Source organism: Pseudorasbora parva, chromosome 9, assembly GCF_024679245.1.
Source record: "Pseudorasbora parva isolate DD20220531a chromosome 9, ASM2467924v1, whole genome shotgun sequence".
Classification (NCBI taxonomy): Eukaryota; Metazoa; Chordata; class Actinopteri; order Cypriniformes; family Gobionidae; genus Pseudorasbora; species Pseudorasbora parva.
Window position 1 is genome coordinate 43,590,030 of NC_090180.1, and position 15,886 is coordinate 43,605,915.

Consider the following 15,886-nt stretch of genomic DNA (forward strand, 5'->3'; position numbering starts at 1 on the left):
TGTGCATCCCTTTATGACCACACTGTACTCATCTTCTGATGGCTACTTCCAGCAGGGTGACATGTCACAAAGCTCAAATCATCTCAAACTGGTTTCTTGAACATGACGATGAGTTCACTATACTCGAAGCACAGTCATCAGATCTCAGTCCAGTAGAGCAGCTTTGAGATGTGCTGGAAAGGGAGATTCACATCATGGAATCCCTAACGACAAATCATGTCAATATGGACCAAAATCTCTGAGGAATGTTTCCAGTGCCTCGTTGAATCTCTGCCACGAATAATTGAAGGCAGTTCTGAACTGAAGATGTGGTCCAACCTGGTATTAGCAAGGCGCACCTAATAAAGTTGCGGTAATAGACAATAGAGGCAGTGATGACAAAAAATAGGATTTTTCACACACTGAGCTTAACCCCAGGTTGTCCTCGCTCTAAACACTGCTTTTAATCCTGGGTAATTTGTGTCACTTTTACCCGGGATTATAAAGCCCTGGGGTTAGCACCCGTCATCAGTGTCAAAATGACCAATCAGATCAAAGAACGTGGGGCTTAATGTTCAATGAAGAGGAGTGTGATTGCAAACGCCATTCTTTTAGTTTTTACAGTGAAGGGATGCATAGAAATAGATGAAAATCTCATGTTTTACGATGTAACTAACATACAGTGATGCAAACTTGTCATTTTGCTATTTTGAACTAAAAGCATGTAATAATTTCAATTATTTATAAATGAATGTAACAAGACAAGAAACCTTTTTAAAAAAAAATATATATATATATTTTCTAGTTTAAATGGATTACTTCGCAACTATATAGGCTATACTTAGACCTATAACTTATTTTAAAATTCTTATTTCTTCTTTATTCCATTTAAATCACTTTTAATCCTATAATGATTTGATTTCTTTCAATTAAAAAGACCCCGCCAATGGTCAAGACATGGTTACAGTCTTGGCTCATTGTTTCCAGCCTTATTCTTATATAGCTCTCTGGCTGCTGCTTTTAGCGCTCACACTGACACATTTCTGTATGTTTCAGGTGGTTTCCGGCTGAAGTACGTTGCCCCAAACTCCTCAGAAGCACTTGACAAAACCGATTGACAGAAAGCAGGGGACCAAAGCCCTGCCAGCCAGCGATTCCAGAGAGCCATTAGATAGAGATTTTTCTGTTTGTATAACCATCCTTGGTTTGCTTAAAAAAAAAAGCCAATGCAAACTATGCTGATGGCAAGACAAGATGCTAAGCTTAGGTTCTCTTAGAAATTAAATTATCTTAATGGTATAGTTAAATAGGATGGATTTTTGTTTTAGGTTCAGAATAGTTTTGTTGTCAGAAGGATTTTATACAAGCCGAGTTTCTCATTAGCAGCGTACTGGCGATGATGATGAGAGAGTCCTGTAGTCCAATGTTTTTTTTTCTGACACGGGTGAATCTTTATAGGCTTTTATACGTGCTACGAGAGAAAACGACAAGAAAAAATACTGTATACGAATATTTTTTGGATGTTCTTGTTTTGTTATTGATAGCAGAGAAGTTTTTGAGGGCTTATAATAATGCTCTTATGACTTTATACGCTGCTGGTTTGCCCTGTCCTCCTTCTGAAAGCGATGCACTACAACTTATATTCTCCGAAAAATGTGAGTCAGGTGTTTGAAATGCACTGAAATAGCCAGATCTGCAGAACTGCCTCTCATTTACACGCTCTGACCACTAGAGGACGCCACAGTTACTCTGTGCTTTAAGAGTTTGGAGTCAGACAAAACCCTTCACACACGTTCATCCTAAGCACTGTTAGAGGAAACGCAAGTTACTCTCTAAGCAAGAAAGAGAAGTTCTTGTTAATGTAGGACAGCTTTGAGCATCCATAATACCTTGCTTATGTGTTGAAAATAATTTTTCTGCAAATTATCAAAGAACAAGAAGGCGAACATTGTGCCTATAGCCATGGAAGCAGCTGGAAATGTGATTAAATAATTTCAAGTCTTAATTCTTTGTGTTTAAAATACATATTTAAATGTATTTCTGAAATCATATTGCAGTTTTGCCAAAGCATCCCTAACTTTATATATATATATATATATATATATATATATATATAATATATATATATATATATATATATAATATATGAGGAGATTTGGCATGTTTGTATTGAGAAAATACGTGAAATAATTTTATTTTGATATTTTCATGAGATTTTGATGAAGGGCTCAAGGCCAGGAGTTTTTAGCACATTTATAGTAAGTTACACGTGGTGGAGTAGACGAGTTGCTTTCCACAGAAGTGTGTTGCAGGTTTTTAAATGTGCTTTCCTTTGGTTTGGTAAATTGTTACTAATTTGTAAATAGACTTCGAAAGGGAGTTAACTACTCGAGGCTCAAACCATGTCGACTGTATTCGTTACACTTTTTATAGATTTATGAAGCTGTACTGTATGGACGAGGTTTGATATCAGCCTCTGAGTTTACGTTTACTGTATTTCATATGTAAATGTTGATTAATCTGTACTGAGAGGTCAAATTAATCTGATCACATTTGCATTTTTTTGGGCAAATTGATCATTTATGTCAAGAAATATTAGCAATAAATATTTAAAAAAGCCATTTTGTGGTGTTGCTTTTGATTTGAAATCTTGTCAAGTGATGCATCATGTTGAAAAGCCAACTGGTAGGGTGGATCAATTTAAATTTGAGTCCAAATTAAATGACCTAAAATGTGTAATTATAACAACAACAAAAAATCATGTAATCTGACTACTTTTAGATTACTTTTGATCTAACGCTCAAATTGATTTGAAAGGGATAATCTTATACCATATTGATATAAACATACACAGAGAAAGAAAATCAATTCTTTATCAACACTAATTACTTTTCTTTGGTCTAGAAAGCTTATTATATATATATATTAATTTAATGCAAATTAAAAAAATAACCTTTTAAATAACTAATCATAAACTCCTTGAATCTAGTAACAAAAAAAAAGGTGTATTCCAAGTTCAGTGCAACAAAAGTGCTAAGGTTTTGGACCATTCTGATGAACAAGTAACATTTTTGAAAATGAGTTTCGGGTCAAAATGACCCGAGGAGACGAGAGGATTATATCAGGTTTTCCCAGCCTGGGGTTCGTGAAGGAGTTGCACATTTTAATAAAAAGCTGATAATTAAATAATAAAAATGTCAAATTAAAACTCTAACAAAAAAAATATTTTATTTGTTTACCTGCATGTCATGTGACCATTAAAGGTGCAGTGAGTAATATTTATGAGGATCGATTGTCAGAAATGCAATCTAATATGCATAACTATGTTTTCAGTGGTGTATAATGACCTTACATAATGAGCAGTTATATTTTAATGACTTTAGAATGAGCCCTTTCCATCTAAATACACAGCGGGTCGCCTTACAGTGAAGCCACCATTTTGCGCCATCATGATTCTACGGTAGCCCTAAACGGACAAACTGCTCTACAGAGAACTAGCTATTCTCTGTTGTCTCAGACGGCGACATCTTTAGATGCCGCTAAAATTTACACAGTGCACCTTAAACTAACATTAAAAAAAGGTTAATACATGCTATTAAAATACTGTTAATTCATTGTAAGGCCTTGTTTGTAATGCATGATCTAATGTTTACAAATCAGACCATATTTTAAAGTCTTGCCGATTAAAAAATAAACTATCTGAACACCACTGCCTGAATTAAACATACTTCACAGCAGTGGCTGTTTGAACGGTTTATTGCATAATGTGACATTCATTCCTTAAAATAAAATCGGAAGCAGTATGCTAATATTTAAATCTGAACACAGTCATTTAAACCCAGTTTTGGCAGTTTTGCCTGTAATCAAAACTATCAATTAAACGAAGATTTCAATAATCACGTCATCCTTCGGTCAGCCGCTCACGTGTACGTCTCCTCTCTCTCACCCATAGGAACGCTCAGAGCTCCTCCCCCATCCTATACGTGCATAAGCCCAGCCAACAACAAGAGAGGGATGATTACAAATTTGAATAGTCACGCAAGCAGCTTGTACCTCGTAAGCCGGCAGATCCAGGGCATGTGTGTGTGTGTATAAACAGAGATGACCTGTAGTTTAATCCTACATCATACATCATTCTGTGTGGATCACTTACTGTTAACCCAGATTTTATTGAAATGAAAACCAATGTGATGAATTCAGTGGTTCATTACAGATCTGGAATCCTGGACATGTTTCTGTACATCAAGTCATCATAAATCAAAGGCGTCTGTGTAAACAACAACCTCCACATGAGCTGCTGCCTTTCAAACGCTCAACATCATCCGCTGACGTTGCTGTGAATGTATTTCCAAAGTGCATAAAGGGAGTCTCGTAGTGATTCTGTGGCCTGTTAGTGTCTTAGTAAAGGCTCCGGGGGTCATAGGTCAGATTATTTAAGCAGTTTAGGTACGGTCATAGAGGTCATGGCAGTCATGGTGATGGATGGCACGGTTATGTCTCTGAAGATGGGCTGAGATACAGAGGAAGAGGATGGTTTGTTCTGGTTCAGAGTCTCAATGATCATCTGTCTCATTTCTCGACTGGCATCACCACGGACAGCTAACAGGGCCACAATGTGTTCCTCTCTAATGAAAGAAGGAGAGAGAAAGGTGGTTGAGTTGAAGACTGTTTAAATGTAACGCTCAGTTCAAATCACTAATGATAGATAGAGTTAGGTAAAAGAGAAAGGAGTTGAGCTCTTCACATGATACCATGACAGCTGAACTTCACAAAGACATTCCACCACAAAAATATATTTTGCTTAAAGAAAATGGGCATAATAATTTTTGTACATTTTCAAATGACATTTTCTCTCCAATTACTAATTACTGCGATGTGTCTGAATTTTTTATTAATGTTTATTATTTTTACGTTTATTACTCTAATACAGTAATGTATTTTTTTAAATATTAAATTAGTATATAAAGGCAGTACAACAAATAGTACCACCATCATGTATAAACTACTTACAATACAGATAAATGTCACTCATTTTTGTAATATATAAAACAAAATTTGACAGCACACATTAAATTATGGCTGTCAAATTGATTAACCAGATCCAAAATAAGTTTGTGTTTACATAATAGAAGTACTGTGAATTATTACTATGTATATAAGTACCCATGTATGCATTTAAGAAATATTTCCATGTATATGTGTTTGTGTGTGTATTATATATATATATATATATATATATATATATATATATATATATATATATATACACACACACATACATAAACGCATACATTTTTTTCTTGTATAGATGCATGTGTGTAATTATATATACATAGTAATAATACACAGTACATCTATTATGTCTTATTTTGGATCCAGTTAATCACACATTTTTCAATGTTAAGTGGTTTCTTAATTTTTTCCAGAGCTGTTATTATGGTTATTACTATAATGTGGTGTGAATGATATTTATTTTACAATACGTAATAAATAGTAATTTTGATAATTGATATTGATAGATAATAGTCAAAAAAGGCTAGTGTAATTTTAAAAAGTACAAATAAAATAAATTATTACAAAAAACAATTCTAGTAATTTTGGGGTGAAATATGACCAGCACAAGATTTTAATCAGAGTTTATGTGAATCTCACAAAACATGTCATCTGTACAAGTACAGATAATATTTTTTTTTTTCTTGAATTTTTATGTAATGAAGTCTTGACCTTATGTCAGGATATTTGGAGACCAGGGTGGACACCTCCAGGTAGAGCAGCGCAGGATCGGTCAGTTTGAAGACCTCCGCGATGGCACTGATGGAATCACACAGCCGGTCTGACCCCTCTCCCTGAGCAGACACAAATACTCTTCAAAACAAGCTCTTCAGAGTTTCTGATGACGGTACATGTTCCTGTGACAGTAGCAGTCCTGGCTCATTTGGTGCCCTAGGCTAAATCAGACTTTACACCAGCTACATTGATAATATAATAATATTGTAGAACTAAATACAAAAATATTGCATGTACATAGCAAATATAGCAACACAAAATTATCTGAGGGCGAGCAGAGCCAAACACGGTATAAGAGCGGCCATTCAGTTAAGCCAACTCAAAGTAAATATGCGTGCGAGCAGAGAGATTTGCACTTATGCATTATTAAATGCTATAAAGAGGAGCACGTCGTGTCTGAAAGTTGTCTGTGCAAGTGGCTGCCTATAGTGCCTATGCTCGGACTCGCCATTGACTGATGTAAAAAATACAACACTTTGTAATACTTTACAACACTAAATGATGTCTCTAGAACGCTCTGCTATATCCACGAAGTGAATCCGCGTGTGTTTGTAGTTGTGCGACTCACAGCAGAAAGTTTCCTGAAGAGGAATTTGAACTGATCCGCTTCTTTCATCATCCGGTCTGCTCCCTCCTTCCTCTCGTCAGCATTCTTAAAGGAGATGCGCTTCTGCATGATGGCTTTCAAATACTCCACCACCACCCGCCGATGAGCCTCACTCGTCATTTGCTGTTTAACACACACACGTGTTAAATCACAACATTAAAAAACACATTTACATTACAGTCCGTGCTGTGCAAAAGTTACAGTTTTTTAATGAATACTTTAGCAAGGATACATTAAATTGATTGAACGTGGCAGCAAAGACATTTATAATGTTACAAAAAAAAAAATCAAATAAATGCTGTTTTATTAACCTATTCATCAAAGAATCCTGAAAAAAGATTATCATCATCACCGTTTCCACAAAAATTGATAACATTTATAATAATAATAAACTGTTTTAAACAGCAAATCAGATTTCTGAAGGATCATGTGACACTGAAGACTGGAGAAATGATGCTGAAAATTTAGCTTCGATCACAGCAATAAATTACTTTTTTAAAAAGTAAGTAAATCCTAATATTTCACAATATACCTGTATTTTTGATCAAACAAATGCAGCCTTGGTGAGCATAAGAGACTTCTTTCAAAAGCATGAAAAATAATCCTCAAGCTTTTAAACAGTAGAGATAAGTAACTGTACAGAACAGCTCTTTAATCTTATTTTTTTTTTAAATTGCATTATGACAAATAAAATTAATCTACAATAATAGGAAACATATTATGATAAGTGTGCAAACCTGATTATATGGCTTCTTAATTTTGGAAAAGTCATTAAAGTAGTCTTCCACAGTCACACAGATGGTGTCTACAGCATGAGAGCCCGCCAGCCACTTCCGGGTCATCAGCTCACTAAGATGATGCTGCCGAGAGACCAACAAACAGTCAAAATGCAGCATGTTTATCCCAGTCACTAAACCGTAACAACTGACCGTACACAACAAGAGCGCATTTACCTCCAAATCCAGGAAGACTTCATCTAGCAGGAACTGGCAGCCCTCTTTGGCCACATCATTCAGGAGCTTATCGATGGCGGCGTCGTTCTGAGTGGTTTCAGTCGACTGAGAGTACTTCCTTTTCAGGCTATTTATAGACTCCCTGACAACAAACATTGACATTAATTAAAACATTAATTTGGTATGTCTATGCTTTACTACTTCCTGCTGCTTATTCACAAAGATGAGGGAGATAAAATATATGTTCTTTAGGGCTGCAACAGCTAATTGATAAAATTGTTTAATACTGATAATGAAAATAATCAACAACAAATCTGATTATCGATTAGAAGCGTCTTCGCACTGTGGCTGGAAAACCATTGGCCAGTCACATAGCTTGAAGGTTTAGTTCACCCAAAAATAAATGAAAATACTGTAATTATTTCCTCACCCTTATGTCGTTTGACACCCGTAAGACCTCCGTTCATCTTCAGAACACAAATGAAGATATTTTTGTTGAAATCTGATGGCTCAGAAAGGCCTTCATTGACACCAATGTCATTTCCTCTCTCAAGATACATAAAGGCACTAAAGACGTCGTTACAAAGCCCATCTCACTACACAGCTCTACGATCATTTTATGAAGCAACGAGTTTTTGTGTGCAAAAAAATAAATAACGACTTATATAGTGATGGGCCGATTTTAAAACAAAGATTCGAATGGTTATGAATCAGCGGATTGATTCATGATTCAGATCACGTGTCAAACTGCTGAAATCATGTGACTTTGGCGATCCGAATCATGAATCGGCCCATCACTATTTAAGTTGTTATTTAGTTTTTTTGCGCACAAAAACTATTCTTGCCGCTTCATAAAATGATTGTAAAGCCACTGTAGTGAGATGGGCTTTGTAACGACGTCTTTAGTGCCTTTATGGGTCTTGAGAGAGGAAATGACATTGGTGTCAATGAAGGCCTTTCTGAGCCATCGGATTTCAACACTAATATCTTAATTCGTGTTCTGAAGATGAACGGAGGTCTTATGGGTGTCGAACGACATTAAGGAAATTAATTAATGACAAAATTTTCACTTTTGGGTGAACTAACCCTTTAATCTGTAAATGTTAGAGTCCCATGATTATTTTTCTTTTGGATATTCTGACAACAATTGTTTTGTTAACCGGCACAGAATGCAATGAACACACAAAAAAATATTATATATATATATATATATATATATATATATATATATATATATATATATATATATATATATATATATATACACCTAACACGAGTTACCATTTTTATGAGAGCTAACAGTAAACGCACTATTGTTGGAATAACCCATAATGTATAATATATTTAGCTTACTATGTTCAGACAAGTTAACATTTTGTGCTCTTTTTTGTTGTTGTTTATCATCATTTTTACTTTAGTCTCTTTAGTTCTGCTTTAAAGTAGGCAGTATGTAGCATAATATGGTTTAAAATAATTCATTAAAATTATTAACAATTATTAATTAAAAATGATGTATAAAATATTTAGATTTTATCTGATTAATCGGTTAATTGTTTCCAATTAATTGACAGATTAATCGATTAACAAAATGATCGATAGTTGCAGCCTTGTACTCTTAAAACCTATTAAAATATAAACACCATAGCATAAACATTGACAAAATTCATTAGAGAATCAGCAGCTCATTAACAATTGGACATAAATACACACGATTCATCGATTGCGAACAACTCTAAAGCCGCGAGCCTATAGAACACACAACAGTGTCGCATTTTGACATTGAAATGTACATCACTTGCATTTATTTCATTAAATCATCAACTTTGGAAGATTAATAAATCACCCTAGGACACATTGATTCGGTTCTTCACACCCCCAAATTAAAACACGATAATGGATCAAATGATAATTAAACGGTGGAACAAAAAATGTTATACCATTTAAAATACTACATTTAACCTTAAATTTGATCAAACTGAATTTAAGTCTTACATTGAGAGTATGGAATAACGTGATGTGTTATTTAAAAAAATAACACTGAATAATTGATTGAGACACTTACTTGAACGTTTGACAGTTGTTGATGATGGCAATCATGTACTGAACGTAGAACTGCGGAAGCTGACGATCTTTCAGATGTTCCTCCTTATAGGCAATCGCCTCCTCTCGGTACCTGCATACACATGTACGAAGGGTGAATGTGTGCCTCTTACTGAGCTAACATCTGGGATGGGGGGGAACAAAAATACTGGACAGTTTCAGATCCCAATACCTTACTAGGAACGAGTTCATCTGCCTCAGACAGACTTTCAGCACCTGCTCTTTAAAGGTCTCATTGATCTGAGCGGCCACCTGGAGATTCTGCTCAAACATCTGAGGATGAAAAGAGGGACATTTGAATAAAAGGAAGGTGAAATTAAAGGAATTAAATCTCATGTCGAACCCTATGTGAGAGGGTGCGTTAATTGTTCACACTTGTAATTTAGTTGGCTTGGTTTGTTTTGTCTGGTCCGCTTAGCATTCACATTAGCATTTTAATGCTAATCCTAAAAGCATAGGGATATTTGCCTTTTATTATGTGTATTTCACAACGGAACTTACTGAACATCCAAAACAATGCTGTGTTCTGGGCTAAATGTGCTCGTTGTATGTGCGTAGCTACTCTACATATGATGGTATTTTGACCCGCTGAGAACTCGTAAAGAGCTTATAAAATGTGTAAAGGAGTCAAAACAGCTTCAGGAATCCACCCGTCACACACACAAACCAAGATCTGATGCGAGGATATGCAGTTCTGACGCCTGTACCAAACTGTGATGGGCAACATTGTGACTATATCAAGAAAAAACAGGTATGCACGAGCCCTCTGTCCTTTTTATGGATGCATCTCGTGACATCACGTCTCGTTTTTGGTTGGTTTACAAAAATGTCTTTGGTCCATGTTGCGTTCAAATTTCAGTCGAACCACAACAGAGTTCATTTGAAAGCAGACCAGGACCCATCTTGTCAACGGTCTCGGTCCGCTTGTTTGGTGTGCACGAGGGTTGAGATGGCAGCGTTCACACTTATTCAAATGAATCGCACTGACAGCAATCACACCAGGGTTTGTTTCAATCCAACCAAACATGCCAAGTGTAAACAGACCCTGTTTGGCATGAGGCCAAATAGAAGTTGTTGTACCTGAAAGACAATAGCAGGTAAGGTGGTCTGGTAGTAGCCGTTCTGGTCGCCCTCAGGCTCCGTCTCCTTCTGCCAGTCTTTCTTATCCGTTTCCAGAGCTTTGCGTAGCCAGCCTGTGATGTTCGACTGAGAAAAATGGAAAACAAAGACTTGCTGAACTGGCAATGCTTGTGCGTGTACAATATTCAGTGCTGGGTAGATTACTTACAAACTTTAGTCCATTACTGAATACAAATGAATGAAGAAAACTGTATTTAGTGACTTAATTGATTAAATTACTACTTTTTGATTACGTTTGACTACTTTTATCTTTAACTTGTTTATCACAAAGATTTGAATAGGACAATCTTTAGTACAAAATTTTGGGAATCTGATTACGTAATGCAGATGACATAAAATCAGTTACTACCCAGAACCGACAATATTTCAAAAGACTAAACACTAAAACTGAAGGCTGATATATTTGTATTTTTAAGCCAGTGCTGCAGACTTGAAGGACTCACAGTAAATGTCTTGAGGTATTTGCCCAGCAAATCATCCACCACTTTTTCAGGCAACAGTGGCGCCAGCTGCTCGACGTCACACTCGGGCTGCAGATCAGGATGACCCATCATCTCCACACTGGCAGAGACAGAACCAGACGTACAATTACACATTAATTCCACCCGTTTCTGCTCTTTGTCAATGTCAGAGAACTGTCTATTCAATGAAATGCACACTTTGCGTGTGTGTGGTTGTGGCACATTTAACAGCGTGTGAGGACCAAATTGAGTTATCTTTCGCCTCTTCTTGCGCTGGAATAGTTTAAAATCACTTGAATGTGTATACTGGCAAGAGAAAACGTGCAAATGGTAAACTTTTAATCTGCAATTAATCTGCGATTCACATGTGGCCTGGTCTGTACATGTCTGTATGGATCATGGCACATTTTAATACTAAAATAAGCATCGTTTAAATATAGTTTGTTTCTTCCTTTTTTTGGTGTGAAATAAGATGAAAGATCTTTATAGCATAAAATTACAATGATTCATATGGAGTATTGTTAATAAAAGATTTTATTAATTAAAATAAGTTGAAATAAAATATAAACAATACATGAAAAATAAGCTAATAATATATTTTTAAACTAATATAGAGTAGAAGTACTAAAATGACCAAAACTGAAATAAAATAAATTAAATCTAAATAAAAATATATTTAAAAATAAAATAAATTACATAAGCCCATAACAAAATGACAAACTAAATTAAAATAAAAACTGTCTTTACAAATAAATAAAGCTAATTAAAAATAAACCTTATGAATGCAAATAAATACAAATATACAATGCCTCATATCCTAACTTATCCTACCAGTACTTCAGCATGTAGAACAGCACCACTGTCTCTCTCTCTCTCTCCAGCTCTGTTTAGATCAACTACACTTTAGTGCATTAATCTTCCTGACTCCAATCATGTGAGCGCACGCAATGCGATGGTCTGTTTTGAGTCCATCAGTCAGATGAATCACCCAAAGCTGTGCTGCTGCTCTCAATACTGAGCTAATTGCTCACTGCTGCGCTTTGACAGACGGATCTGCCACTGAAGAATGCAATGCTGATGGAGGGTAGTTATCCATCAAGCGAGTGTTTTCTTTACAAGGACAATTGTAAAGAAATTTGGTTTATGATTTGCAAATTGCAATAACAGCTGTATACAACACAGCTATTCATTAACCATTTTTGCTGGAAAATTATGACATTTACCTAAATTAAATCTGTTCATCATATAAAGTGATTGAGTCTCTTCAGAAAATGTGGACTAAACTGCATATGGATTCGTTTTATGATCTCTTTATGAACTTTTTGAAGCGTCAAAGTGGTAGTAGTGGCATGGCTGTCTATGGAGGGACAGAAATCACTCAGATTTCATAAAAAATATTTTATTTGTATTGCAAAGACGAACGAAAGTCTTTACAATAAGGGCGAGTGATTAATGACAGAATTTTCATTTTTGGGTGAACAAAAAAGCATCAGTCCACTTGTATCTTACCTTTTATACGTGTTGAGCACCCATGTTAGAAGAGAGACAATCTCATTGGCTTCCAGATCCTCTGCTGCAAGCTCCTGCACCCGCGCCGACACCGACTTATGATAGAGGTCGAAGAACACCTGGAAGGTCTTGTAGTGTGGCGGGAAGCACTGTACCATCATGTTCTTCACCACGATCAGGTCGTCCAGTACGTACTTCCTAGTGATCTCCAGCAACCTCACCAACCACATTTTGTCAGACTCACGCGTTTCTGACTGCGTGCTCTCAATGCGACCGCTCACGGTGCCCTCTAGGACTTCGTTCATGCGGGTTTTCCAGCATTTGGGCCTCCCAGGTGGGATAAATCCAGTCTGCTTCTTACGGTCCAGCATCCTGCGATCGATCTTCTCTTCACGCTCAATGATTCGAACCACAGACACCAGCATGGTGGGGTCACGGCGGACAGTGACCATGGCGCGTTGGAGGACCATCCAGAGTTGCTTGGAGAGTTCCTCCGACAGGCCCTGCACCTGGCCGAAGTAGCCACGGATGAGGTTCATGTCATGGACGTTCTTGCTGTCCATGCGGTACTGCTCGTACATGAGGTCGTCGCGGGAGCACTCCAGGTCCATTAGCTTGCGGTGAGCTTGAAGCAGCTCGCCCTGTTCAATCAGATTTTGGGTCTCTTGTACAATCTCAGGTACTGTAAAGAGAGATCAAATATGGGTGGTGTCAGTTATACCAATGCAGTGTCTGGTATCAATTCTAAAATAAAAATTTATAATAATCAAATAAATAATTATCAGTGAATAACATGTAAATTAGCAATCAACTAAAATCAGCTAATACATTTTTTTTTAATTAATTAGTAAACAAAGGCATACATAATAAAGTAGTATAAATCACTAATATATGTGTTTTTTTATACAATAAATACGCAAACGACTGAAAATGGCTAAATAAATAGTAAAAAAATGTAATAATTTAACTAACTAACTTAATAAAATAAAACATGGGAGAAAAACAACATGAAAACATCAAATCCACTCAACACAAAATAGCTAATAAACATATATTTTTTAAGTGAACTAACTTACTAACTAAATAAATAAATACATATTTTACATACGTAGTAAAACATAAAACTAAAATATTGTTGGGGTAAAGAACCTGTAAATGTGCAATTACCTGATAAATAGCTAATACAATTAATTGTGTATGTGTGTGTGTGTGTGTGTGTGTGTGTGTGTGTGTGTGTGTGTGTGTATATATATGTTTAAATAACATGTTAATACACAAACAAACAACAGCTAATAAATATAAAAAATAAGTTAAATAAATAAATATTATTGGAGGAAAAAATACTTAAAATGTTGTCTACAGAAAAAAACACTATCTCAGAAAATAGCATAATTATTAAGTTAAAAAAAATGCTAAATGACAAAAAATTGGGCAAAAGATTTTTTTCCGTAAAAAAAAAATTGTTAATCCGTAATTAACTGAAAAATAAACCTGTAGATGCGCAAACACCTGATAAATAGCTAATGATTAAATGCTATTTATTAAAATAAAACAAGTGTTTAATTTTTTTAATATTTCCTTTTTTTTAATAATTACGTTAATTTATATATTAAAAACAGAAAAACGTGTGAATGCGCAATAAAAAAAATAGCTAACAAATATTAAAAATAAATACATAAATTTGTAGAAATAAATACAAATATTGTTGGAGAAAAATAAACTTAAAGTGTTGTCTTAAGATGAAAACAGACATCATCTTAGAATAATATTATTATTTTTAAGTAAATAAAAAATAAATACACTAAATGACTAAAAATTAGGGAAAAACCGTTAATCTCCAAATAAATGAAAAAAGGACCAACCAACTAGTGAAACCCAATTACTGTTAGCATTTTGATCCTGAACAGTCCTGAAGTCCTCACCTGAGAAAATGTTTTTGAGGTTCTCCACGGCTGAAGCCAGCTGACTGTGCTGAACCACAGCGTCTTTCACATCCTTCAGATTCTCTATGGTGTTGATGCTCTGCCTCCAGTCTTTACTGACGTCTGCCAGAGAGTTCTGGATGTCTTTCACATCACACAGAGCATTATGGAGCTGCGTGAGGCCTGTTCGTACCCCATCCAACTGAGACTGGATGGCAGCCTGATAAAGAGCATGGTTTGGTTTAATGAACTGGTAAAATCATTTGCTAGATCAGCAGATGGTTACATGAAAATAGCATCACCTTTAATCTTGCTTCCACTGATGCTTTCTTCCGCGCCTCTCTCCGTCTGTACTGCTCCACTTTGTCCAGCTGGTCAGAGCGCTGCAGCATCCCAGCGACCCTCTGCACCGCCGTGGCAACAGCCTCTCTGTTCGTCTCATCCATAGTAACCGATCCCAAACGACAGGGTTGAAGGTACTAAAATGACAAAAACAGCCAGGGTTAAGAGTGCTGAAAGTGACCCAACCCAAACAACTCGTTTTAAATATACTATTAATAAATATGTATTATATTGAAATAACAGTAAAGGTACTAAAATGGTTATGGGTTAAATGCAAAGATTTTAGTCCTACTGGATTTTTTAGTATCAGTAGTCGATCCTGTTATAGTTTTTATTAATGTTTAATTAGTTCTTCAATTTGATTTACGTTAAAGTTGTAGTAATATTAGTACATCAAGTTCAACTAAATGAAAACGGAAAAAAAAATTGTGTTTCATACTTTATTCCAAGTTACGGAAATGTGTTTTTTTTACGGTTTAGTAAACTATAATAACGCTTGTGCCCTGAAATAACGGCAAAAGTTAAATGTACTGAAAATGACAAACAGTAAAGAGTAAATGCACTTATTGTGCTTTGTATACATGGCGTGTACGTGAGTCTTTTAATATTTAACGTTAGTGTGTAGCTGGCAGTAAGTTAACCAAGCTAACACAAACATATAAAAGATAGTTATGTACGAAATAGCTATGGTTTAGGAAAAATATCATATAAAACTTTAATCTGTTTAATTTATTGTAACAATCGATTACATCCCGCTGAATTTCTGTGCAGAAAGGCCGACAGTGACAGATGCTACCTGGCTAAACTACATTAGCATCCAGAGGTCTGCGCTTTTCATGTATATATCATTACATTCTCGAGGTCATGTGAATGTACTCACCCGGACTTGGTGTTAATTTGACGAGCTGTGAGATGTTATAATCTGTTCATTGATATTTTATTTTTATGTACGTTTATTTTGTTAATTTACTGTCATAACAGCTGCGTCTTCCTGGTGCCGCCCAACACTCGTCAGTCAGATGACCGGCCGCACTGCGCCTGAGCCGAGAGCATCATCTGCGCGCAAGCTTTGCGCAAATAACAATT

General features: G+C 35.7%; 2 protein-coding genes across 2 annotated transcripts in view; one reads left to right on the forward strand and one right to left on the reverse strand.

The window, feature by feature from the left end:
• Positions 1-2,050, forward strand: part of zcchc2 (zinc finger, CCHC domain containing 2) — a 30,806-nt gene extending 28,756 nt beyond the window's left edge. The window contains exon 14 of the mRNA XM_067452743.1: positions 1,036-2,050. Within this exon, the coding sequence (XP_067308844.1) occupies positions 1,036-1,097 (62 nt within the window). The 3' untranslated portion in view covers positions 1,098-2,050. The remainder of the gene's footprint in view (positions 1-1,035) is intronic.
• A 1,669-nt stretch (positions 2,051-3,719) lies between these two features.
• exoc3 (exocyst complex component 3) lies at positions 3,720-15,847 on the reverse strand. The gene is made up of 13 exons (XM_067452739.1): positions 15,681-15,847; positions 14,761-14,937; positions 14,459-14,678; positions 12,537-13,218; positions 11,010-11,127; positions 10,507-10,632; positions 9,599-9,699; positions 9,389-9,499; positions 7,327-7,468; positions 7,111-7,233; positions 6,335-6,496; positions 5,704-5,825; positions 3,720-4,604 (listed from the first exon to the last, which is right to left on the reverse strand). The coding sequence occupies exons 2-13, from the start codon at positions 14,902-14,904 to the stop codon at positions 4,409-4,411; spliced, it is 2,247 nt and encodes a 748-aa protein (XP_067308840.1). The 5' UTR covers positions 14,905-14,937; positions 15,681-15,847; the 3' UTR covers positions 3,720-4,408.
• Positions 15,848-15,886: the final 39 nt, after the last annotated feature.

Excerpts from the sequence above, each read along its gene's own strand:
- exoc3 (XM_067452739.1), bottom strand. The coding sequence starts at position 14,904 with ATGGATGAGACGAACAGAGAGGCTGTTGCCACGGCGGTGCAGAGGGTC. Across the intron at positions 14,679-14,760 it reads CAGTGGAAGCAAGATTAAAG|GCTGCCATCCAGTCTCAGTT; the intron begins GTGATGCTATTT and ends GCTCTTTATCAG. Across the intron at positions 10,633-11,009 it reads AATACCTCAAGACATTTACT|TCGAACATCACAGGCTGGCT; the intron begins GTGAGTCCTTCA and ends CATTTTTCTCAG.